At 39.4% G+C, this 24,290-nt stretch overlaps 3 protein-coding genes across 3 annotated transcripts; all 3 read left to right on the top strand.

Annotated features, from left to right (window-relative positions):
- Positions 1-1,040: 1,040 nt before the first annotated feature.
- LOC135481692 (uncharacterized) lies at positions 1,041-9,201 on the top strand. The gene is made up of 9 exons (XM_064761367.1): positions 1,041-1,209; positions 2,674-2,837; positions 3,442-3,598; positions 4,539-4,690; positions 5,207-5,345; positions 5,695-6,026; positions 7,205-7,307; positions 7,888-8,254; positions 8,922-9,201. Exons 1-9 carry the CDS (start codon positions 1,075-1,077, stop codon positions 9,194-9,196), a joined length of 1,824 nt encoding a protein of 607 aa, XP_064617437.1. The 5' UTR covers positions 1,041-1,074; the 3' UTR covers positions 9,197-9,201.
- A 1,188-nt stretch (positions 9,202-10,389) lies between these two features.
- On the top strand, positions 10,390-15,256 carry LOC135481704 (fibrinogen-like protein 1). Its single transcript, XM_064761374.1, has 4 exons — positions 10,390-11,054; positions 11,486-11,612; positions 11,970-12,080; positions 14,259-15,256. Exons 1-4 carry the CDS (start codon positions 10,409-10,411, stop codon positions 14,647-14,649), a joined length of 1,275 nt encoding a protein of 424 aa, XP_064617444.1. The 5' UTR covers positions 10,390-10,408; the 3' UTR covers positions 14,650-15,256.
- Positions 15,257-16,481: 1,225 nt separating this feature from the next.
- On the top strand, positions 16,482-22,293 carry LOC135482075 (uncharacterized). Its single transcript, XM_064761909.1, has 5 exons — positions 16,482-16,742; positions 17,169-17,230; positions 18,431-18,504; positions 18,903-18,926; positions 21,649-22,293. The coding sequence occupies exons 3-5, from the start codon at positions 18,441-18,443 to the stop codon at positions 21,939-21,941; spliced, it is 381 nt and encodes a 126-aa protein (XP_064617979.1). The 5' UTR covers positions 16,482-16,742; positions 17,169-17,230; positions 18,431-18,440; the 3' UTR covers positions 21,942-22,293.
- Positions 22,294-24,290: the final 1,997 nt, after the last annotated feature.

Here is a 24,290-nt window from a genome sequence, read left to right as displayed (position 1 = left end):
TAGTTTATTGCGGTAAATCCGAGTGCTAAGATAACAGTTCTAATTAGGCAAAGGGGCCGTTAAAACGCCACATTAGACAACTCTGAAGGTTGGATGTAACTAAGTGGGATCCTGTGAATAATGGATGCTGTCTGGTAAATAGGGTGTGGTCTAACGGCTATACACATTACCGCTTTGTCGATATACGCCATTAAACTTTCATGACCAATCAGTCAAAGAGGTTTTAGTGCATCACATCATCAACTTATGTGATGATGGGGTCGACACTCAAATAAAGTGGAATTCCTTACTTAGTCCTATTCTCACACTACGATATCTCTTACCACGGAGAAATGAATTCTGGTCAGATGAGTATGGGTAGAACATCATGTGTCATTCCGACCAGGTGTAGATGTTTATATGAACACATGTCTATAGCGGTCCATTATCATGAACATGAAATTGCGAAACTCCAAAAGTGTTTTCAATGGTTAGAGCGTCCGCATCGAAGTAAGGGGGGGGGGGGGGGGGGGGTGGCTGAGATCAAACCCGGGTCGGGTCATACCAAAGACTTGAAAATGGTATTTGCTTATGCCTGGCTTGGCGCTCAGCACGATAACGCTTTTCCAGTTTACATGTTGGATTTGTATATAGCGCAGGCTGAACAGACAATTCCTACAGATTTTGACTAACTAACTGCATGTACGAAGAATTTGTAAACTCAGGGTTAAGTTCCGGCCAGTTCACAATATGGGCCAGAAAACTTCACCAGATTATAGACCTGTATAGTAGTCCTTCAACTGTGGCTCGAATATATATAGGCGTAACTTTAATAGTTTGATAAAATAAATTATGATGTATTATCTCAATGAAATGCGCACTGAATTCTTAGAGATTTTAACTCTAGTGAAATAATCGGAAACATCTATGCAGGCTAGAAACCGTATTGTACTTGTTTATTGCCATGTTGTCTTTCCCGCGGATTTCTAAGTCATGTTAATAAATGTTGATTTCCATAACGGTTCCTGATCCTGAATTTTCCAGCAGTCCCTGAAACCAGGGAGGTTTTCCCGGGTGTGTCGCTCAGTCCGCCTAATGCTGAAGGTGTGTAGGGGAGTTGTGAACTACGCGCAGTCAGGCATTCTCGACTACGACTCCATCAAATTAAACATCGGTTCACATGATGAAGGACTAGCGTTTGACAAAGATCGGTACCGCCGACGAAAAGAGGTAAGATTTAGCCCTGTATACAACTTATAAAACTGACTGATACTGAATTTTAACTTAGATGGGTAAACTTTTCAAAGAAAAATATAGCCATTCCAATGATATTCGCGCTACCTGTATAAGTACAGTTTGATTTGCTAAACATCTTTTGTCGTTAAAGATGATTTACGGGTACTTACGAAGGTTTAATTTCAGTGAAACGGGCTAAGCAGCTCGGTCCCATTTTACGCAGGTCCATGTGTTTCGTATAGAGCTCTCGCTGGCTCATAGGTATAATATCTCGCTCTCCTCTATCTGTCAAGTGCTCCAATACTTCCCCTTATAGTTTGATTGGTCTTGCTACGGGCAATCAACCGAGATGGCCTAAGGGACGGCATAAAAAACGGCATAACTCGAATTTTTCCCCTTAGGCCATGAGGTTAGCTATGAGTCTCGCGAAGCACAGTGTTCCCACAGGTTTCCTAACCGCCCTCCTAAGATAAGTATTGTTGAGTTCCTTGTGGTTAACACCGATCTAAAAAAAAAATAAAACATTGATGTTTCTATTTCATTTCATATTTATTCAGCGTAAACCTTATATAAAATAAATAGGTATACACGTGGAACACATTTGTCGAGAATCCCGCTCTCTCCCGTGGAATGTAGAATGTTATATAATAAGGTATATACATGGATTAATGATAATAATATTATAGTGTGTCACATATAAACATAGACGATAACAGGACAAATGGACACAAACAGGAATCATAAAAGACGCTGGAAACTTTATGAACATTTACTATGGGAATTTTATTTACCTTTTTTATATTTGTCATTAACCTACATAAGCAACCAAAGTGCACCTTAATTAAGCTGAGATGTAACTTAAGCCTTGATTTATAAAAGAGATGTGGATTTTACACCACCAAGAGTGCTACGTAGTTCATTCAGTTTTCGAGAGCAAATTGTTCTTAACGAGAAGTACGTCAAGTTGGTTCTGTTCTGTCCTGGTCTGTTATAATCCAATCGCGTTGCTCTGTTCACATAGTGATGGGTAGCACATTGTTTTAACAGACAAGTTTCGAAGCTGGGAGGAATAAACTTGCAATGATGAAAAAAAAACGTGTGTGCTAAGATAGGATGTTCAGCTCTCGCAGTGGTAGAATACATAGCTGACGGAACAGCAGGAGCGTCTGATCATTTCTTTTTTGAATGAGTGATCGTCCGAATGGCGCGTTTCTGCGGAATCTGCAAGGGTATGAGTTCGATATGTATTGCCCCATATGATGTTTCCATATGAAAGGTAAAGATATATGAGAGAAAAATACAGAATAAACAATCTTTTCTTATTAACAGAATGATTTATATGACCTATGAACAGGAGATTTCTAGACACTTTTGCACTAATATAGTCACTGTGGGAAGTCCAGTTAAGTTTGGAAATAAAGACATTGATGTGTTTTGTTTGTATTCTGAACTTTCCAGTTCCGCTGGCCCACGGTGTATCTGGAGACTGCCCGGAAGTCTGCTGCAAGTCGAACACCCAGCGGCATTCGGACTCTTCACAAAATGATGCGTTGTCTCCGAAGTTTCCGCAAGTTCAGCTCTGAAACACAAAAGGGAATTTGTCGTTATGCTAAATATGAAAGGTGAGAAGCCGTCAGAATATCACAAATTCTTTGACAAAAGGATCAATATAACATAAATAGCAAGTGGAGTAATTTGTACTATGTGATAGATTAACTTTTTGAAGGACTCATTTCATCATCTCTGACGAGAGAAAAAAAATAATGCTTTTTCTCAGTTCCAGAGTTCCGTCTGGTCCAACGGAAGTGAAAAGTTCAGAGTACAAACAAAACAAATCAATGTCTTCAGTTTCAAACTTAACTGGACTTCCCACATTAACTATATTAGTGCAAAAGTGTCTAGAAATTACCTGTTGATAAGTCAGATAAATCATTCATAAAATATGAAAACATATACATGTATATCTACATGTACACCAAAGATTTTCAGCAGACCACACGTTAAACAAATACCGTTACGTGTATGTGTCGCCACAGTCGTATTAGTGAAGTATTTTTGAGTAAGGCGTAAAACTTTAATCAAATAACTAAATAAATAAACACGTGTCTACAATGGTTTTAATTGCTAGTGTTTTTTTTTTCTTTTAATTTTCTAATGCATCGGTTCCTTGCGGTATAGTGTATCAATATCACTGAAAAAAAACACTCGTTCTTGTTCTTCACACAGATACACACGAAACAGAGTGATCCTCAAACAGGGCCATAAACCACAAGCTGTGTACTTCCTGTTCTCTGGCACCGTGACCGAGACGTTCTCTGATCATACTGACAGGCTAGTGAGACATCCGGAGATACGATTGTATCGGAGAGGGGATATGCTCGGGGTGAGTGTGGATCTGTACATACTGGCCATGGGGTTTTATCAGCAAAACAAAGTAGCAGATAGAGAGAGGAAATAGCACACAAAGGGAAAACAGAGCTATTATGTGACAAGTAGCACACAGAGGTTGATAAAAATAATACTAACAAACACAGGTAGTATAGGGGAAAAGCAAATAAAGGTAACATACGGATAACAGAAAACATAGGTAACATTGTAAAACTAACAAACACAGGTAGTATAGTGGAAAAGCAAATAGAGGCAGCATGCGGATAACAGAAAACAGAGGTATCATCGGAAAACAGAAGAGAAAGGTAGCGTGGTGAAAATGTCAAACAAAGGTAGCGTGGGAAAACAGCAAACAGAGGTATAGTATGGAAACAACAGTAAACAGAGATACGTGTATCACGGGAAACCAGCAGAGGTAGCATTGGAAAATGTCAGACAGAAGTAGCACGTGGAAAATAGAGGAAGCCTTCAGTGACGCTATAGTATTGAAGTTCAAAAGCTTTTAAATGCAGCTTCCCAACAATTTAGTTTCTTTTATTTCTACCATATTTCCTGAAGAACGGTACACACTACATATGCATTGCTTTGTACCATTAGACACTATTGATGGAGGTTCGCCACAAAGCTTCAATCAATTAACACACTTTTAATTACGATTCGCGTGGTTTATTTGATTAGTGTTTTAGGCCGTATACTTAAGAATATTTCGCTCATAGGACGGCGGCCAGCATTGTGGTAGGCGGAAACGGAGCAGTACCCGCTGACACTGCTATATTAATCCATTTTATCTAGACAGGCCTGATGTCTTTTTTATGCCAGTGCGATTGCGTCCAGTTTGATCACACTGCCTCGAATCAAGTAGTATTGTAGCGATTGACTAATCGACGTCTTTAATAACCACTGAGACAATCTCGTTTTGTTTTGTCTGTTTACAGATAGTTGACATAGTCTTGAAACAACCCAGAAGTACGACGTTTATATGTGATGATTTAACTGAAGTGCTGATCCTGGATCTCGACGAAATAAAAAATACACAGCTGATAGAAGCATTAGAGTGGGAGACAATGGATATACTTAACATATTACGGTCAGGGTTCTTTTGTAGCAATAGAAGTTGAAGTTGTAGAAGTTGTAAATAACTGAATTATGGTTCACTGAATAAAGGTACCAGTCTATGCTCTGAAACGATGCTCCTAATAAAACGTTGAAGATAAAAAAAAACTCACAAAAACATCCGAACAGCATATTACGTGTATATTAGCAATAAAGCTTGTAGGAAATATATTCATAAGTATTCGGATTGTCACATGATTTAACTTTAATTAAAGAATATTTAACATGTCTTTTAGGTGTAATCGTTTAATCCTTCCATTATTAGTCATACCCCATTTGCAATAAAGGGGAGTTTGCCCTTACAGTAGAAGGCCTACTTTTATTTGTTTGGTAATGAATTGTCATTTCTGTTCTTAAAAAGGAAATGATAGAAAAAGAAATATAGCTTCTTTAAGGTACTGCGCCGTTTCAATTCAGTAAACATTGATTATAGAATACGCCCAAAGTTGCTGCACGTAATTACTTTTAATTTGCGTATTTGATCATCAAGAAAAAAGAGCGACGTGTCTTCGTTGTCTGAGGAAGCTATCGCCAAGCTGGTATCTACCTCGTACCCAGTGACTTTTGATGACCAGACCGTCGTGGACTTTTGGGCTCCACAGGCACGATGGACGTACGTCCTGTACAAGGTAAAGCTTATTGGGTACTTAGAAGGAGTAAGGTACCCCTAGGGGGCCTAATTAGAGAAAGGCAAAACCGTGAAAGACATGATTTTGTTCACCAGGTCACATGCACAGAAACTTCTGTTCGAAGTAACTCTAACGTTTGCAGCAGTGGAATAACAGTACTTGGAAGTTTTAAACGATAACATAAATGACATACATGCATGCTTTACTTTGAAAAGGTATATAAATGAAGATTTGGAGTACTTTTTACCATGAAAAATTTTCGGGTTGTTTGCATTCATTTTATACAGAAAATGAAGGCCTACAGTATAATCAAAGACGCCTTTACCTTCGCTTTTTTTCCATGTCACAGGGATCATGTGATGTTGTTAAAAGATGTTCGGTAAATGAGCTTCCAGAGAAGCTCAGACAAAATATAACACGACTTATGGACACTTCGGATACCGGAAATTGGTCGGATTCCTTGAAAACCTTAAACCAGAAGGAGGAAGAAGAATTGACTGACAGACAGAAACTGTTACGGTTCCTCGATGCTGTGGATAACAACGTAAGTTCCAGAGTAAATTCTTGCTGGTCCAGACATCGACTAAAGTCTCCACCAACGGAGACTAGCGGATCGTCTGATACCTCCAGCCAACAATCCCAAAGCCAGAGGTCATCGAATCAAGGCATGAGATGCGGGAGGTGGGTAACACTGTTCTCTGTCTCATATGTTCGTTCCGCTATTGAAGGGCCTGGCATGGTAAGGCAGAGAATCGGCCCTAGAGAGGTACGATAAGAAAGTGCAAATTTCAAAATCCCAGTACAATTCTGTAAATTTCCAAATCAGAAGTATAAAACTTGATTGAAGCATTCATGAAAGTTATAATGTCATAAAAGAGATGGTTGCTTCGTAATAACCCTCCAAAAATTGTCTCTCGATCAAAAACACTAATTTTTCGCCAAAACGAGGCATTGTGTTTTTAATTTACAGTATGAAGATTGACGTTAACTAGAAAAGTATCTTTACGGAAACCCTGATGTGTGTATATCTACGTGCTGTCAAAGTTTTGTGTTGGTTAATGATTGTCTTCATATGTAAAACATAAACTCTGTAGTGTGATGAGTTTTGTCATATTTTAGCAAGTTTATAATCTGTACTTCTGCCACGGTCTATCATGCATCATTCGCAGTGCAGCGGACTAACTAACGCGCTGCGGAGAAAAGGTTGCATATAAAAGTACGAGTCTTCGTGACTGTTTTTCTTTTCCTTTACTTTTTCTGTGAGTAAATACAAAGGCCGTCTAACATTAAATAAGTGTTATCATGAATTGGAATGGTGTATAACTGCGTTTTCAAGCTTTCTAAGCCGCATGCTTGCCATATAACAGGAAAAGACGAGTAAAACAGAACTGAAAAAAGAAGTAGCCCTACTAGTGTGTCAGCAAGTGTCACTCAGAGCCATATAGTCAGTTTCGCTACTCCAGGTCCTTTCGATTTTACTACTTTTACAAGTGAATTATTTCCCTTTTTATCTAATAATTGATATTGTTGGTTTTGAACATCAATTTTGAAGGATTTTTAACTCATACTACGGCGGTCAGGAGTGTGGATATTACTGGAAACTGGAATGTCCGGAGTACACAACCGCACTTCTCCAGGTGTCTTGACTAACATCCTGACGTAGGCCTACAGTCGCGGCTGGACCAGCGAAAGCTGGATTCGAACTCATCGTTCAAGAGACGATCGACTGCAATGAGGACAACGCTTACAAGAAATGAGCACCCTTTCCGCATTTAATAAAAACTAAACTGTGTGTTTGTGAAAAAACGGTCCTGTGAAAATGTTTGTTGACTGTAATGCTTTGTACATCTTAATTACAGCTTTAGTGCGAGCGGCAGCGGTAAAACGTTACCAGGTTGTAAACCGAAGAATTCACCCTACCTGAACTTTACCCTGAGACATCTGGAGAAGGGCTCAGTATTCGTAAGTATGTTATAATCTGTGTCTGCAGCATTGCGAATGATGACATGTTATAGAGGTTAATAGTAGAATATCATACGGAGTATACATTATGTAGGTGTAAATTCTTGGACACAAAAATGAAGATTGTTTATTGGCTACGAAGCTTAGTCCTGCCAAAATATTCATTTTGTTTCCAACTTCGTTTTGAGATGATTGCTGAGGTATGATTTCAAACCCATTCATACCATCAGTTTTGGGTGCATTCCTCTGTTTTGTGCGGTGCTGATGACATTAAGTGGTCAACGACGCCTGTATAGCAATTGACACAGTCTAAAGCTCATTGGCACAGTCTAAAGCTCATTGGCACAGTCTAAAGCTCATTGGCACAGTCTAAAGCTCATTGAAGATGGCGTTTCTTCCACCAATATGATATTCACAACTGTATGTCACAAGTTGGTAAGTTCGTCAGTAACTTGCCATAAAACGGTAGTTTTCCCCGGGACCGACCGATATTGTATATAAGTGAGACATTCTGAGTATGGCATTAAACAACTATCAAATAAATAAATAAATATATTATATTTGATTTGTTTGTTTTCAGGGTGCTGGCTTTTTAAGCCGTGAAAACAAAGACATTTTCTTCCTCAGCAAAGGATGTACCGTCCTTGCTATCCCAGCGTCTGTGTTTGCCATGACGTCACCTCGTGACGTCACCGCAAGTATTCGAGCTAACCTTTCTGCTGTTCCCAGTGTCGAGGACATGTGCACCAAGTATGCCAAAGTGTTGGTTTGGGGATATTTCAAGAATAGTTTCGTCAACTCTATCCGGTCAGATAGTCACGAAGACGTATCAACACTGCACAGGGGACGTAAACTTAACACTTATTACTTTCGTAACGTTATTGTGCCGTTAACATCAGAAAGCGCACACGGCAGGATGATAGGTTATACACCAGAAATCCGAAAAGGTAAGACACGCAAAATGTGAAGGGAAGAAAGAGTTGTTCACCAAATTTATTCATGGTTGACTGTTGTTTAACGCCGTACTCCAGAATATCACAACCCTGGCGCTTAGCACTGAGAGGTTAGAGTAAGGAAATGGGGCTAGTTTGCCCGGTGTCAGTATAATGTGACTTGATGGGGTGTCATTTCTCGTGTCCTCGGCATGATACTTCAGTGGTGGCAGCACTTTGGCGACATGGACTCATCCTGTCACAAGAAGACATAGTATGTGTACACACAACTAACGACTCCTCGTCGTCAGTACGACGTAAAACACAAACAAGTATGAGTTCAATGTGGGTTGGACGTATTGCTGAAAGGCAAATGAACGTCATGTAGAAGCATGTTTCTATTTATGATTTACAACATTTGAGAGTGTTAATGAACTACAAATACTCATATACAGGAAGAGAACACTCGTATGTATCCCCTTTTATTGTGTAAAATCATGATAATAAACCGCCATGAAGCAAATGCGGGATCATATCTCCAAATCTCCAAGTTACAAAGACGGAGATAAAGAATTAAGTACCTCTAACAGCGCTGTTTCTTTTCGGTTCTTTCCTTTTTGCTAAGGTGATTTCCTGCGACATAACAGACACTCAGACTTTTCATTTTTTCACACTGTTTTAGCATCAACTCGACAGGTGTCAACAAAGGGAGATAACTCCTGTGTCAACACCCGACCGCACACCGTGACTACGCATCTTCAGCCTTCCCTCCTGGGAGTTCGTCACATAGAAGGTTGTTATGTGAAATCTGCGCCACCCTGTTACAGGATCAAATCGAGCTTGCTAACCACGGTAACGCGTCCGCGTGTCAGATACACGGCTACAGCCACGTGCCAAACGAGACAGTCTCTGACAGGAGTGCGACCAGTGTTACAGCTTTTACCAGACCGCATTTAACACTTATACTGTGCAGCTGTTTTCAAGCAAACTCCAGCCAACGAATTTCACAGATACTGTGTGTACCTTTTAGTAGACAAACTGTAGAGCGTGTTACAGCTCCAGCCAAACGAATTTCACAGATACTGTGTGTACCTTTTAGTACACAAACTGTACAGCGTGTTACATCTCGAGCCAAACCGAATTCCACAGATACTGTGTGTACCTTTTAGCAGACAAACTGCACAGCGTGTTACAGCTCCAGCCAAACGAAATTCACAGATACTGTGTGTATCTTTTAGTAGACAAACTGTAGAGCGTGTTACATCTCCAGCCAAACCGAATTCCACAGATACTGTATGTATCTTTTAGCAGACAAACTGCACAGCGTGTTACAGCTACAGCCAAGCCGAATTTCCCAGATACTGTGTGTACCTTATAGTAGAAAAATTGCGCAGCGTGTTACAGCTATAGCCGAGCCGAATTTCCCAGATACTGTGTGTACCTTTCAGTAGACAAACTGCACAGCGTGTTACAGCTACAGCTAAAGCGAATTTAACAAATATTGTGTACGTTTATGTAGACAAAATGCGCACGGTGTCACAGCTTAAACCGAATTTAAAAACTACTTTATAGATAGTTTCTACACACTGTTTTGGTTCAGTGCAAATGATGGTGTTATGAATAAATTGCGTCTGTTGTTTTGTCGACTGTGTTTTCAGCTGATTGCTCTTTGTCCGACTATGAGCCAATAGCTCGTGATATCATGCTTAACTGATTGCATGATTTCATTACTTGTTATTTCTTTTTGTTTATTGACTGGCATACATGTATACAAGTCTTTGCTCATAACGTTTATCCGATGTGTTGAATGTTTTGAATGTGGGACAATGTCTTCTACGTAACTGCTTGATATCTTACATATGGCCTACACATGACAGACGCCGGAGAAAGTTCATGACTCCAGAATGTTAATGTCCGCCTCTTACCCCGTATACATCAATTAAAATACGCATTTCTGCGTGTATAGAATATCTGGGCCTGATTGACCGTAAATTCAACACAGCATTACGGACTGAAGTTCAGCTGCCAGGAGAAGCTATTCTAAAGTTATTCTGCCAACTTCTTTCTTCCTTTCCGATTTGTCTTGACTTCGAAGCTTTTTACGTAAGTAGAGCTTGGGTTTTAAGCGAAATTAGCTTGCAAATTACGGCTTTATTCTGTATTAACAATATGATTGCTCCCAGTTTGTCATCTTTAGCCTTCCTGCTGCTTGTTGTATTTCTCGCTATGACGAGAGTAAGTTACGCATCGACAGCGGTGTACGAGGCACAAAGTTCCACGGCATCAACACCGTCTTCTAAGGGAGAACTTTCCCTGGATGCTACTTTGTCAAAACATACTGCAGAGAAAGAAAAAACTGCAGACAATTCTGACACCCAAGAGGAAACAATGCACGGAGGAACCTCAGAAGATGATAACGAAGAATCTTCAGAAGAGCAGGGTTCTTCGGAAGAATCTGATGACAGTACCTGTTCTTTGACGCTGAGGGTTCCAGTAAGCGCCGTTAATGGCTGTGACCAGGTTAAAGGGCTGGAGGAAAACCTGAAGCAGATAAAACACGGCTTTAATTCCAGGCTGGACGTGTTGGAACACCGCGTGAGTGACGTGCTTAGTGATGAGGGGGACAGGGACAGCTTGCAGCATCTGGAGGACAAAGTGTACCGTCTACAAGTTCAGCTGGACGATGCATTGGACCTTACCAAACATGGTTCCCGACATCCGGTGCTGAACAGAATCATACAGAACCTCCGACGAGAAAGAGTATCCAGAACGGCGCTGGAGAAACGGCTACAGGATCTGGAGAAGAGAAACCAAGGTAATTTTCTTTGAACACGTTTTCCACACCAAATTCTTGGTTGTTTGGTTGATACTAGGTTTTCACTAACAGTATTCAGCCATAAAAACGACCATATAAAACTGGAATGATTCCTGAAAGCTAGGAAAGAAGTATAACAAATAAAATTCAAATATGAAAACATTTAAAGTATATTCAGCATTTAACTCCATAATTTTATTTTCGCAATGTTTTTGCAATATAAATTGATTTTTTTTTTATTACGGTAATCTGTCCATAATATGGTGGCTGCATTACACAACCGTGCCATCCGTGTGTTTGCGAAGGTCGGTTGTGGTCTCCGATGATTGCTATCAGCCAACATGCTGTATGGTTTTGCCGTTGCCAACAAATATACCGTACCGTGAGCAACCCTTGTTGAATAGATGTGTCTGTATATTTGTCTCCGACAGACATTGACTGCCGGTTAATGGGGAGGCCAGGGATCTACTTAATACGTCCTTTCCGGGGACCGGGCAAAATGAAAGTGTATTGTGACAACACGTGGACTGTCATACAGAAACGCTATAACGGAACTGTGTACGTAGACTTTTCATTGAATAACGGAATTTTTTTTAGTGTTATGGAAAGACAAGAAACAATGGAATGAATTGGAATTCTTTTTTACAATGTTTTAATTATAAAGGCCTATGAAACCAACCAAATCAACCAAGCAACCAATCGATACCCAGCTACAAATTCTTGTTGTCAATTAATACTTCTTTCGTCACTTTCATTATCTTTCCCAATGATATCAGATCAAAGAAAGCTTATTACGACAAAAGCTGTGCAACGGTTTCATCATTCAGGTGCATTCCTTGACAAACCCAAACATCGTTTAAAGCATGGTTAAGCGTAGCGTATCAATATTTTAATTGTTTCTTTGTAATATTTCAGAAACTTTTTCCAAAACTGGGAGTCCTACCGACGAGGATTCGGAAACATGGATGGAGAATTTTGGCTAGGAAACGATAACATCCATTATCTAACTACACAGAGCAAATATAAGTAAGTATCTTACGATTTACACGACAATCGGTGATCCAGATTAAAACATATAGATTAAAATTAATGTTTCAGATTGATATTGTGCTCTGTGCCTGCCACAAAAATTGGTGTTTACAGACCAGTATTTTCCCCGCCGAAGGTGTTGTGTTTCCGTTTATTTGTCTGTAAGAGTTTCTAACTATCCGCAACTTCACGGAAAAAGTTATGCATGCACTTGGATGAAATGTTGTGCAGTTTGACCTTGGGTTTACAGTTTGACCTTGTATGTACAACTTGACCGTGGGTGTACAGCTTGTCCTTGTGTGCACAGCTTGACCGTGGGCTAGATATACATATTGGTTGCGATTCGGATCGGGATCGAATTTGTGAAATTTTTGGAATGATTCTTCACCTTTTGCAAATAAGATAGAATGCAGACTGGTGTCGCTCTGTTTTGGTTGTGCGACTTCTGTTTTCCATTTGCACCTGTGTCTGTTATGTAATTAATTGTGAGGACAATTACGAACAGCTGCTTGATCTGTCAAAATACAGTGATTTGTGTTATATGTATAGAGAAATGTTCCATGAATGATTTGTCTATACCATAAGTGCGTGCCAGAATCTGCTATATTTAGATAGACATCAGATTATAACATCGTTTCAATGGTATACCGTTACCGTGTAACAACAGAGCTCCCTTGCTATTACTGAGGCCTCACATAGCATTAAACAGCGAACCGAACACACATATAAACGCCAACCATCAAGAACGTCTTTTCTTCAAACGCCTCATACTCCTTACAGAGCATGCGTCGATCTCTACCTTTCGCTCTACATCACCGCCAGCACTAGTAAATTTTGTGCAGAAATCTTGGACACCGCGGAGGTCACAGTGATCACGGTGATGAGGCAGGAAGTCATATAAGAAAACACAAACAATCTGTCTCAACCTTTGTCTCTAACAATACTTTATATACATGCATTGTCTTTATCTAGACTATGTACAGCATGATTACAACCAAAACCTAAAAAAAAAACTTGTATAGATGACTGGTGGACAGTGCAAAACTAATAGGTAAGACCTGAATAGGGTTTGAGCTCTGATCTCCCATAGATACGAGTTGGGCGATTTGACTATTGCGTATACAATTTTCAGGTTACTGTAACTAATGATGTATTTTCTAGCATTTTTCTCACAAATTATGTACATCTATCAATACAGGACAACAGACCTTCGTAGATACTGATTCTGTTGTGTGATGAAAGGCGTAAAATTAGAAACTCGGGCGCTAATAAAGTATGGCATATAGCCTGTGACAAAAGTTTACGTCTACGCCATGTCATTTTGAGAGAGAGAGTGCAGTGTTCCCGTACGTGATTTCTGACCACATATGGTCCTAGGCGTTAATATAGGCAAGGTACAGAAAGACTGGGTACCAGTCGGTACTATGGAAGTGTATAAAAGCAGTTTAATATATATACTTTTACGTGACATGTGAAATGAACCAATAACTTGTCAATGCTTTGCGTTTTTTTTTTTATTTTGACAAACGAATTATACAGGCCCATGTGTTCAAACGGATTTTGAGTCAGTAGAAAATAGGTGAAGTTTGGGAAGTCGGTGTAAGCATTTTTTTTTTCAGTTATCCCTTAACGATGCCATGTCACCGAGTATGATAACTATAAACGTGAGACATCAGAACGAGAATATGTTACACCCAACGGGCTTCGGTGACTCTGATACTCTCCATTCGGTGCAAAACACGGCTGTAATGATGTCATATACTGGTATTTTTCGTTCAAAGACAACATGCCCCGATGTAGATGTAGAAATTTCTAAAATTGAAGTTAAAATTGGAAGTCAAGCTGACGCAAATATTATGTACATGTTGATGTGCAGATGTGGATAATGGATATTCAGAAATCTAATTTCTCATCCAGCAAATATATAATGAATGCTGTCATATAAGTGAAAAATTCTTGAATTCATTGACAAACAACAATCAGATAAATTAACAAATTGTTAATCCATTAGCGCAAAAGATGTCATTCGTGTGGCGTCCACACTTATTCTCTTGTGAACTATTTTCACTTGTCTTTTCTGTGATGTTTAGAATTTTTAGCAATCATTACCCTTTTCACGTTTGACTTTCGCAACGATCCAAGTACACTGATTGCTTGGCCCTTGAACTGTTTTAGGTTACGGATTGAAATGATGGACTGGTATGGCAGAGAATACTTTGCCGAATATTCCCATTTCTGGATCGAGAGTGTGAATAACAAATTCCGCCTTCACGTCCAAGGATTTACCGGTAATTTAGTAGATTCCATACTTCGCGAGGACTCCAAATTTAATCACAACGGCATGGAGTTTTCCACGCACGATGAAGACAATGATAAGAACCCGACAATCAACTGCGCCTTAAAGTACCAAGGGGCTTGGTGGTACAATGATTGCTATGCGTCCAACCTGAACGGCAGGCACTGCCAGCCGGAAGAACCAGACATGCTCAGCTGTATTGTGTGGTACGGCATGCTTGAGAAGTACACCATGGAAAAGGTCACAATGAAGGTCAAAGAGAACGCATGAGAAGTCTTACTTTGTGTTCCATAGCAAGACAATTAATCCAAGAGTTCCAAGCCAGAACGAAAGTATGTCGCTACAATGTAGCTGCGCTGGGTGGTAGTTTATTCACAATAAGGACAGTTAGACAAGTTGCGCCTACGACAGTGTTGAGTAAAGGACGGTGTTGAGAAAATATCAAGAGAAATCAGTAGAGATTTATTTCAGTATGAGGTAGCAATGTACACAGTTCTAATAATTTTTAAAAAAAGATATGTTTTAATTGAATAAACTATGACTGTCAGAATGGAAGACAGTTCTGTAATTAAATTATTTGATATTAGTGCATGTATTTCTGCCTATCTGTTACTCTGACCTATGTAAAGCATACAAGTATACTACATATTATCATTATAAAATATTCGTTCCAAGTAGATATAGTCGTGCTTTTGCGCAATTTATATAGTCTCAATCTTACATATCGTTTATGTAATTTCAGACACAATTTCATTATTGCTAAGATGATACATTCATAACTCGATTTATGTTATACAGTGTTAAAAATCTTCGCTACAAGTAAATCGATGGATGATTCATAATCAATCATCTCAATATCTTAATAAAATAATCCTCAAACGTGTGGGTAGAGGTTGTTTATTATTGAAATAATGTCCATCATCGTAGGCGTTGACTTCGTGTCCTGACTGTTGACATGCTAGAACAGGACAATGACACAGGAGCCTCTCACCAGTGCGATCGGCATGAGTTCAAGTCCAGGTCATGCTGGCTTCCCCTCTGGTAGTAAGTGGGAAGGTTTGTCAGCTACCTGCGAATGGTTATGCTACCTCCCACCATAATGTTGCCGTCATAGACGTGGAATATTCTTGAGTACATCGTAAAACAACAAACAAATAAATAAATAAGTGAATATTAATCTCTTTGAGAGGGGTCTTTCACAGGCTAGGACTAATGAGGTGATGGCTCAAACCTTGACAAGAAATTTTTTTAATTGCCCCGCTCTTACTGCTTGTGTGAATATAAGCAGTCCCCGATGGTCGTGTGGCCGTTGCATAGTAGGCCTATAACGTTCGTTGACTACTTCCACCCCTATGATGACCAAATCTGTAGGTCAGATGTGGGTAAGTTTGACAGTAACATGGTCAATGGTCTCTCCCGGACACTCCGGTTTCCTCCACCGATAAAATTAATCACCATCGTATAATTAAAGAATTTTCTTGTTAGAAGTTAATCAAAAATCGATCAATATGGTCATGTCGATTATACTTAATTAAGTGTTTCTAGTATAGGATTTGTTATCTGCAATGCTTCAAGCTAGCTAAGCAGAAGAAAAAAACGTGCATAGGCCTAGTTAGTGGTGGGAAAGACAACCAGATGCATTGAAATCAACTGTCCCTCATCCAGCATACCTGGTAAAAAGGACCTGCTTTTTGCGCGTCATTGAACCACAAAAGGCCTCGTGATGGCTGAAGGCACCATGACTTCCGCCGGAAGTCCAACCTCCCTACCAATCATGTCGCTGGGTTAAATCTGACTGCAGCCCTATCGGATCCGGTCTTTAATCAGGAGGTTTGTCAGGTACACGTTTAACGTCACTTGAATAAATATCTAAACAAAGCAGTGTAATGTAAATGCGCTTCCAGTGTATATTATCACTGAAAGTGCCGAAGACCTTAAGATACAAGCTCCTGAATGCGCGTGACAGTGAACTACAAGATATTGTACCATGCACATCCTTGTACATGGCCAGTGTGCGCACGTGAGGTATTTTGTTTTCTTCTAATTCGCGCGTGCCTTTGTTAGTTAAAAGCTCTCACAAGTAACAATGTACCGATCTCCGGACTGTCTTTGAAGATAAGTGTACAAAGCAGTCATTAACAATGAAGACATAACGGAAAGTGGCATGACAAGCCTCTGAATATTACACTCCCTTAAACGCCCTGCCCTCGGTGTGAATGGGCGGGCTGTGCAGAATAACACATATAGCTCGTCCTCTGGACAACTTATATACACACATATGTACGAATCTTTGACAATCAGGCGGGCGACAGGTGGAAAGAACAGCACCTAACTGCACTCCACGGAGAGTTCGACATATTCAGGTAAGTAGGTTTTATTTTCCTTGTAATTTTCCTCCAGGAACACAATGTGAAGGAATATGCATTTTGGCATCGATGAAACGATGAATAAAAATTATACGAACTACTTTGTTTTTTTCTGAAAAAAATTGCAGTTAAATGCTTCATTTCTGTTTATAGACCATATATTGGTAGTTTTCGTTGCTAGTCATTTGAGACTCACTTTTTGTGCTATTATTTCCACCTTTGAGTTCAATTCACATGATTACCAATAAGAAAACACCCATCCAAACCTTAAATGTGGTGTTTGGGATTATTAATAATAAAAATGTTTGTGACGTTATAAATTGGGACGAAAAATCCACAAAAAATTAAAACTTTAGACATCATATTATTCAGAGAGAAAAAATATAAGTAAAGGATGTATATATGTTCAAATTATCTTTCCAGTGACTTCCTTCTTGGGGCAACTTTAGCTACGACCACCAGCCCTATATTCTGTTTGTCTGTGGGTAAGTCTTTGATCAAATTTTTGATATCTTGTGTTTTAACATGGTTAAAATTTTGAGATCCTATCTATTAACATGGGCATATCACTTACCGACGGGCATGAATACAAGACGGCCTTACTGTCCTTAATTCACTTCTTTAATTGCTTAATTTACTTTAAGGTCTGGCTAAATACATCAACGTATGAAAACACAGACCCTAAAGAATCACTCTTACCTTGATAGAAATGACACCAATTGTACAGATTTTTAATAAAAAATGTGTTCATACAAGACAACTATAGGCCGCAGTGATTTGCCAGTTTTAGGCCGATTGCAATGACTTGGGACAGTCTACAGTAGTGTAGTGCAGTATTTGAGGGCATCCAAAGACGTTGAATTCCAACGCGCAATGTGGTACATGCATCTTTACGTGAATGGGGGGACTTTCAAACAGTAGTAAAGCTGGGATAAACAAATGTTATTATTTAAAATTTTTGTCACCAGATTATTAAAACAAGTATAACAAGTATATTATAACAAATATAAAGTTACGTGTTTTTCGTTTTCACTGGTGTGGATTTATGAAAGATGGCAATAGTGCTTATTTATGTTCTAAACATTCTCCACTATCGACGGTGTTTCGGGAAACCTATAATGATTATGGAAACAAATATTATTTTCGCGAATGGAAACAAATTGCATTCTGGCAAGCCTGCATTTTTGACATATAAGGCAAAACAGGAAATTGCAAGTGTCTAAATATTACCTCTTTTTAAAAGACTTTGCAAAACAAAAGTTGTTTGTGGCGGGCCGTGGTTATGTGGCTAGGGACGCGCTTACCTTTTTTGTAACCGCTAGGACACCACGATATGTGGATTCAATCCGGGCCTTGCACAGGGAATTAGTTGATTCCTCGGCTATCACTGGTGATAATAAACGGTCGGCGATAAATGGTCTTGTGACCGCTTGTCTAAATTTTGTTGAAGACCACTTGTCTAAATTTTGTTGAAGGCCACTTGTCTTATTCAGATTTGGTATGCATATGTGTATATTACATCTGGAAATGTTCGTCAGTTATTTTCCACCACCGATAAAAATGACCAGCATGGTATATAAGTGAAAACTTCTTTATTATGGCGTTAAACAACAATCAAATAACTAAAAGCAAAATATGCAGATTTAGAGGGTTTTATTTTGCATTGTCTCGCACTTTTACTCCAGGTTATCGCAGATGTCTGTGATGATTTATCCTACATTTGTCTCTCTCATCTGGCTGTTTCTCTCTCTTGCATATGGTATGTATCACACTAAGTATGAAATAGTTCGATGTATTGTTTGGCTTAAGGGCTTATGAAGGTCGTTGGAGATCACCGTGCTGTTGAAAATCTGTGTGAGACACGGAGGAAAATTTTGCCAACGATTGGTGGTTTACTCCAGGCACATCGGCTTCCACAACCACCCATTAAAATAACTGGCAATGTATACGTGCAATCGGCATGAAAACCAATTGTATTCATCACAAATAGAATTTATAAGACATCAAGTGCTTAAGGCCTGCCAAATTCTTACAAAGTTGTCTCCCATGATGAATGTCTTTCGCCTTGCAAGACATGTCAAGATATATTTTATTCATGTTTAAGATGATTTGGAAAGACACGACTAAATACAAAATATATACTGTTTGCCTTTTCAGCTTCAAGAGCGGTAATAACAAGATGTAAGTAGTTAATTTTGTCATATGATATACTAGTATATATTTTTACCTGTATTACGTGTTATGCACTGTAAAACCCCTACAGGGTCTGATTGTCGCCGAGCGATACCTATTTGGATCTCTCCCTTACAATTGACACTTACATCTTATCCGCTATGAGGAGGACTTCATCGAAAGGAAAAATTCCGACTAACGCTTTGCACTTTTTATCAGTGATACTGTATACCGCGTCTAACCAAAGGTGTGAATCTTCTCTGAACTGTCACTGACATGTTTGAAATTAAGGTACATCGTAATGCTGACCACCGTCGAATAAGTGAAATATTTCAGGGTGCTGCCTAAAACACCAATCAATAAAATAAATAAATCCAAAGATGCCTAGTGTGCCATTAATATTGACCTTGCAGCTTGATTATGACTTATTCTGATGGAGACTTCAAACAAAGCCTCTTCGGTAAGTGATTATAACTAAGACCCATTGGCATATATGGATATACTATATGACTTGGAATCCCTCGCCGCTGACACACAAGATGGGGTTCAGCCCTGACCTTGGCGAGAGAATTTGTAGATTTAACCTTTACTCATTGTTCCTAAGGCATTAATTCTAGTTCCAAAAAATGTGTCACACATGGGAAAGTTTGTCAGAAACTTGCCACATACCCGTGTTTACATTTGATTAGCAGCTGTTGTAAAAGTGAAACATTTCTTAAGTATATGTTGTAATTTATTTTTTTATTTGGTGTATAACGTAATGAAGAGTTTTTCACTGAATGAAAGCGGAATGCACCTTCGTTCTCAGACCTGAATAAACTTAAAGAAGTTTTTGTATCGTGCATAAATGAACCTAAATGATTTGTCGTGCTACAAATACATGTCCTTCACAACATTTCCTGACATGCTTGACGCCTGACCTTCACAGGGCTGAACTTATGGATCGCTCTGATCTGACCCACCAATCTGGCGCCTATCCGACTAAGGAAAACTACTGGATTGTTCTGATCTGACCCATAAAAATCTGGGGCCTATCTGACCAAGGAAAACTAATGTGTAGTTCTTACCTGACCAGTAAATCTGGGGTGTGTCCAGCAAAGCAAAACTAATGGATTTTTTTATCTGACCAACAAATCTGGGCCTATCGGTCCAAGCCAAACTAATGAATTGTTCTGATCTGACCCACCAATCTGGGGCCTATCCGACCGAGCAAAACTAATGTGTAGTTCTTACCTGACCAGTAAATCTGGGGTGTGTCCAGCAAAGCAAAACTAATGGATTTTTTTGTCTGACCAACAAATCTGGGGCCTATCGGTCCAAGCAAAACTGATGGATTGTTCTGATCTGACCCACCAATCTGGGGCCTATTCTACCGAGCAAAAGTAATGTGTAGTTCTTACCTGACCAGTAAATCTGGGGTGTGTCCAGCAAAGCAAAACTAATGGATTTTTTTGTCTGACCAACAAATCTGGGGCCTATCGGTCCAAGCAAAACTGATGGATTGTTCTGATCTGACCCACCAATCTGGGGCCTATTCTACCAAGCAAAAGTAATGAATTGTTCTGATCTAATCAGCAAATATGGGGCCTATCCAGCAAAGCACACCTAATGGATTGTTCCCCTCTGTCTCACAAACCATCGACCTACCCAGTAAAGCAAAACTAATGGATTGTTCTCCTTGTCCACAAATCTGGGGCATGTCCGGCGAAGAAAAACTAATGCGATGTTCCGATCTAACCCACAAATCTTTGGCATCTCCAGCGAAGCAAAACTAATGGATTGTTCTGATCTGACTAGCAAATCAGGGGCCTATCCGACGAAGCAAAACTAATGGTTTGTTCTGATCTGACCCACAAATCTGGGGCCTCTCCAGCGAAGCAAAACTAATGAATTGTTCTGACCCGACCAGCAAGTCTTGGGTCTATTCAGCGAGGCAAAACTAATGCATAGTTGTGATCAGAGTCACAAATCTGGTGCTTATCTGACAAAGGAAAACTAATTTATTGTTCTGATCTGTCCCACAAACCTTGGGCCTTTCCGGCAAAGCAAAACTAATGGGTTGTTCTGGTCTGACCCAGAAATCTCGGGCTTACCCAGCGAAACAAAACTAATGGATTGTTCTGATCTGACACACAACTCTCGGGCTTATCCGACCAAGCAAAACTAATGTATTGTTTTGATCTTTCCCACAAACCTTGGACTTATCCAGCAAAACAAAACTAATAAATTGTTCCAATCTGACCCAGAAACCTGGGCCTAATTCAGCAAAGCAAAACTAATGGATTGTTTTGATCTGACCAGCAAATTTTGGGTTTATCCAACGAAACAAAACTAATGGATTGTTCTGATCTGGCCAGCAAATGCTGGGTCTGTCCAACGAAGCAAAACTAATGGATTGTTCTGATCTGACCAGCAAATGTTGGGTGTATCCAATGAAGCAAAACTAATGGGCCTAATCTGTTTCATACATCTGTGATCTGTCTAGCGAAGAGCTGATGAATTCTTGTGATCTGACCCAGTAATTACAAATGTAATGTAAATAAATGAACAATGTTCATGTAGGACAGGATACTCCACCCATAAATCTGAACACCGTAATATAATAGAAAAAATAAATGAACACTGTTCGTGTAGGACAGGGCACTCCACCCATAAATCTGAACACTGTAATATAATAGAAAAAATGTTGAGTATATGGTGATCAATAGATATACGTTTTTTTATTGCACAGGCGAAAGCGGAGAAGTGGACAGCAGCTTCTGTGATCCACGTGACAGCAGCGTCAACATGGCCAACTGCTTCCACGTGCCCAACGAATGTACATTCTCCAATCGCTTCATTAAACCCCCCGCCGTCTCATATGGCCTCGTGCACATTGACAGCGACAAGTCCCACAACACCCGCATCAACGTGGACGTGGTGACCTCGTCACGTGGCCTGTCTGTGACGTTCGGATGCTGGGCGGGCTCGTGGTGTTACAGGGCTCGCATATCCTGGATGGCCTGTGGACTGACCTACGCCTAACCCTTTCCGCCCGTCGTGCTAAAACTTCTGACAACCCGATGCACACAGCTACCCAAATAAACTCTGAACTACAATCTTTACAAGCAATTTGTCACTGGACTTTGTCACTTAATACATCAAATAATAAGAGTTCTCGAGAATAAAATAAATTATTCTTGTTTCTTATTTTAATTAATTCTATTTTTTTTTTTTAATCTAGACTGTGAGACAAGACTTTTCCTGCGTTGTGCTTTATTCATATCATTTTTTACATGTGAAGCTTATAAACCATAATATGGGCCTATATTTCATGTGCCACTGTCAACATTTGTTACTTCTAATCTTGGAATAAAAGCTCTTCGGAATTTTACTGCTACCTAAAAATTTATATGGATGCCTCAGTAATGTATATAGGGTGAATAAATGTAATTACATTAATTAAATAATGCTCTTTTTAGTTAGGCTATTTATAGTCTCCTGAAGATATGCACATGATACTTAGATGCACTTGGCAAACTTGGCGAAAAAAATGGTGTAAACGGGAGATGGTAGAACCTTCAGTCCTTGGCACTTGGCTTGAGCTAGTGAGGAAAAAGATTGTGTATGCAATCCACCATGTTACTAATGCTCATGTGACAGCCAAACAAGTTCTGAAGGATCCTACCGCGTGAAAGGTACTTGATGACCTTCAGAGCAAATACGTTATTGTTCCTGTGAACAAAGCTCCCAGTAATATAATATTTGTTTGCTAGAATTATTACTAGCAGGTTCTTGTATTTATTTATTTATTTATTTATTTATTTATTTGATTGGTGTTTTACGCCGTACTCAAGAATATTCCACTTATACGACGGCGGCCAGCGTTATGGTGGGTGAAAACCGGGCAGAGAACGGGGAAAGCCACGACCATCCGCAGGTTCAGGTTCTTGTTGAAGATCTTAATATTACTACAGGAACTGATGCAACATCAACGTATTCTCGAACGACCAGTAGGCTACTCTGGAGAAATTATTTGAAAAGCAGCAGTCCTTTCTCAAACAGAGGAGTGTATCCGTACCTTCACGTCAGACCGATACACGACAACTTTATTGGATTGCAAACTTGAATAAATCTCCATGCAAAGCCGGCTTTATTGCGGGATCAAGAGGCTGTACCGCCAAACTTGTATCCACACGAAGACACTAAAAGAAGTATAGTCAATTTGGAACAAGTACTGTGGTGCAATTGAAAAAAATTCTGGGGTTAACTGTGTGTGGATCTTAAAAAACTCAAAACATCTCACTGAAGAACTACATGCAGGTATAATATATAGACATCTCCACTTGGAATTTCTCCACTCTTTATACTTCAATTCCTCACACAGATTTAATTGACAGAATTTTATCACTAATTGCATGGGCGTTTAATAAAACTGGTCACCGCCCCATTTTCGATCAAACGCCTTTGCTCCAAGTTTCTTCAGTTTCACAAAGAGTATAATTCTTTTGTAAGTAAATATGGACAGACCGTCCAGAATCTCTGGTCTGGTTCAGAATCTCTTCCTGACTGTGTCTAATTCTGCTTTACCCGAGGATAAGCGGTATATTCATCATGCTGAATTAAATCGCCTCTTTGGATATATAAACAGTTGCAGTCAAAGCGCAACTGAGATATATATGTTAATATTGACAACTTATTTTCTAGCATACTACACGATTTGAATACAGATTTCATTAAGTCCCCTAAAACATACCTTGCGTATTTCTCACATCACTGAAAACTGTTGACTGCTTCTCTTTGTATGATTTCGTCCTTTTTTCGTACTTTACATACTTTCTGAATTCTTTGGTAGTTTGTGCCAAACGTTTTGGGAAATGACCTTGCGATTATTGACCCGGAACTTCCTTATTGGTGGAAGGCTGGAATGTCTGTTTGGAGGCATAGATCCTATTGTAAGTCGTGCATGGTATTCTCGAACCATAAATTACTTAAAAACCGTGCAATTTTATTGCGGCTATAAAAAATTCTTTTGTGTGGCGTTAAGCAACAATCAAAAAAATAAAAGAAAACAAGATGGCTCGATTTAGTTTTTTCAATTCAAATATAACAGCACCCTAGGCCCATAATGAACGTTAAAAAAATATAGGGCAATGTATACCGATTTATTTTTACAATGTCCGGAAAATGTCTCACACCCAACCACTATATCAAAAACAGCTTGATTTTATCATGTGTTCTTACCACAACATGTATGATAAGGACCAGTCGAAGAGCCTCATTACCATCAAGCCCCGTGGCTTTTCAGTTCACTACGATCGACCTAGTTTTTTTCTGACTGACAAAAACTGTTTTTTCAACCCTGATACACCGAAGATCCTGAAGGTGAAGTAA

This window comes from Liolophura sinensis, chromosome 1 (assembly GCF_032854445.1).
Source record: "Liolophura sinensis isolate JHLJ2023 chromosome 1, CUHK_Ljap_v2, whole genome shotgun sequence".
In the NCBI taxonomy this organism is placed as follows: Eukaryota; Metazoa; Mollusca; class Polyplacophora; order Chitonida; family Chitonidae; genus Liolophura; species Liolophura sinensis.
This window is presented reverse-complemented; position numbering and strand designations above follow the sequence as displayed.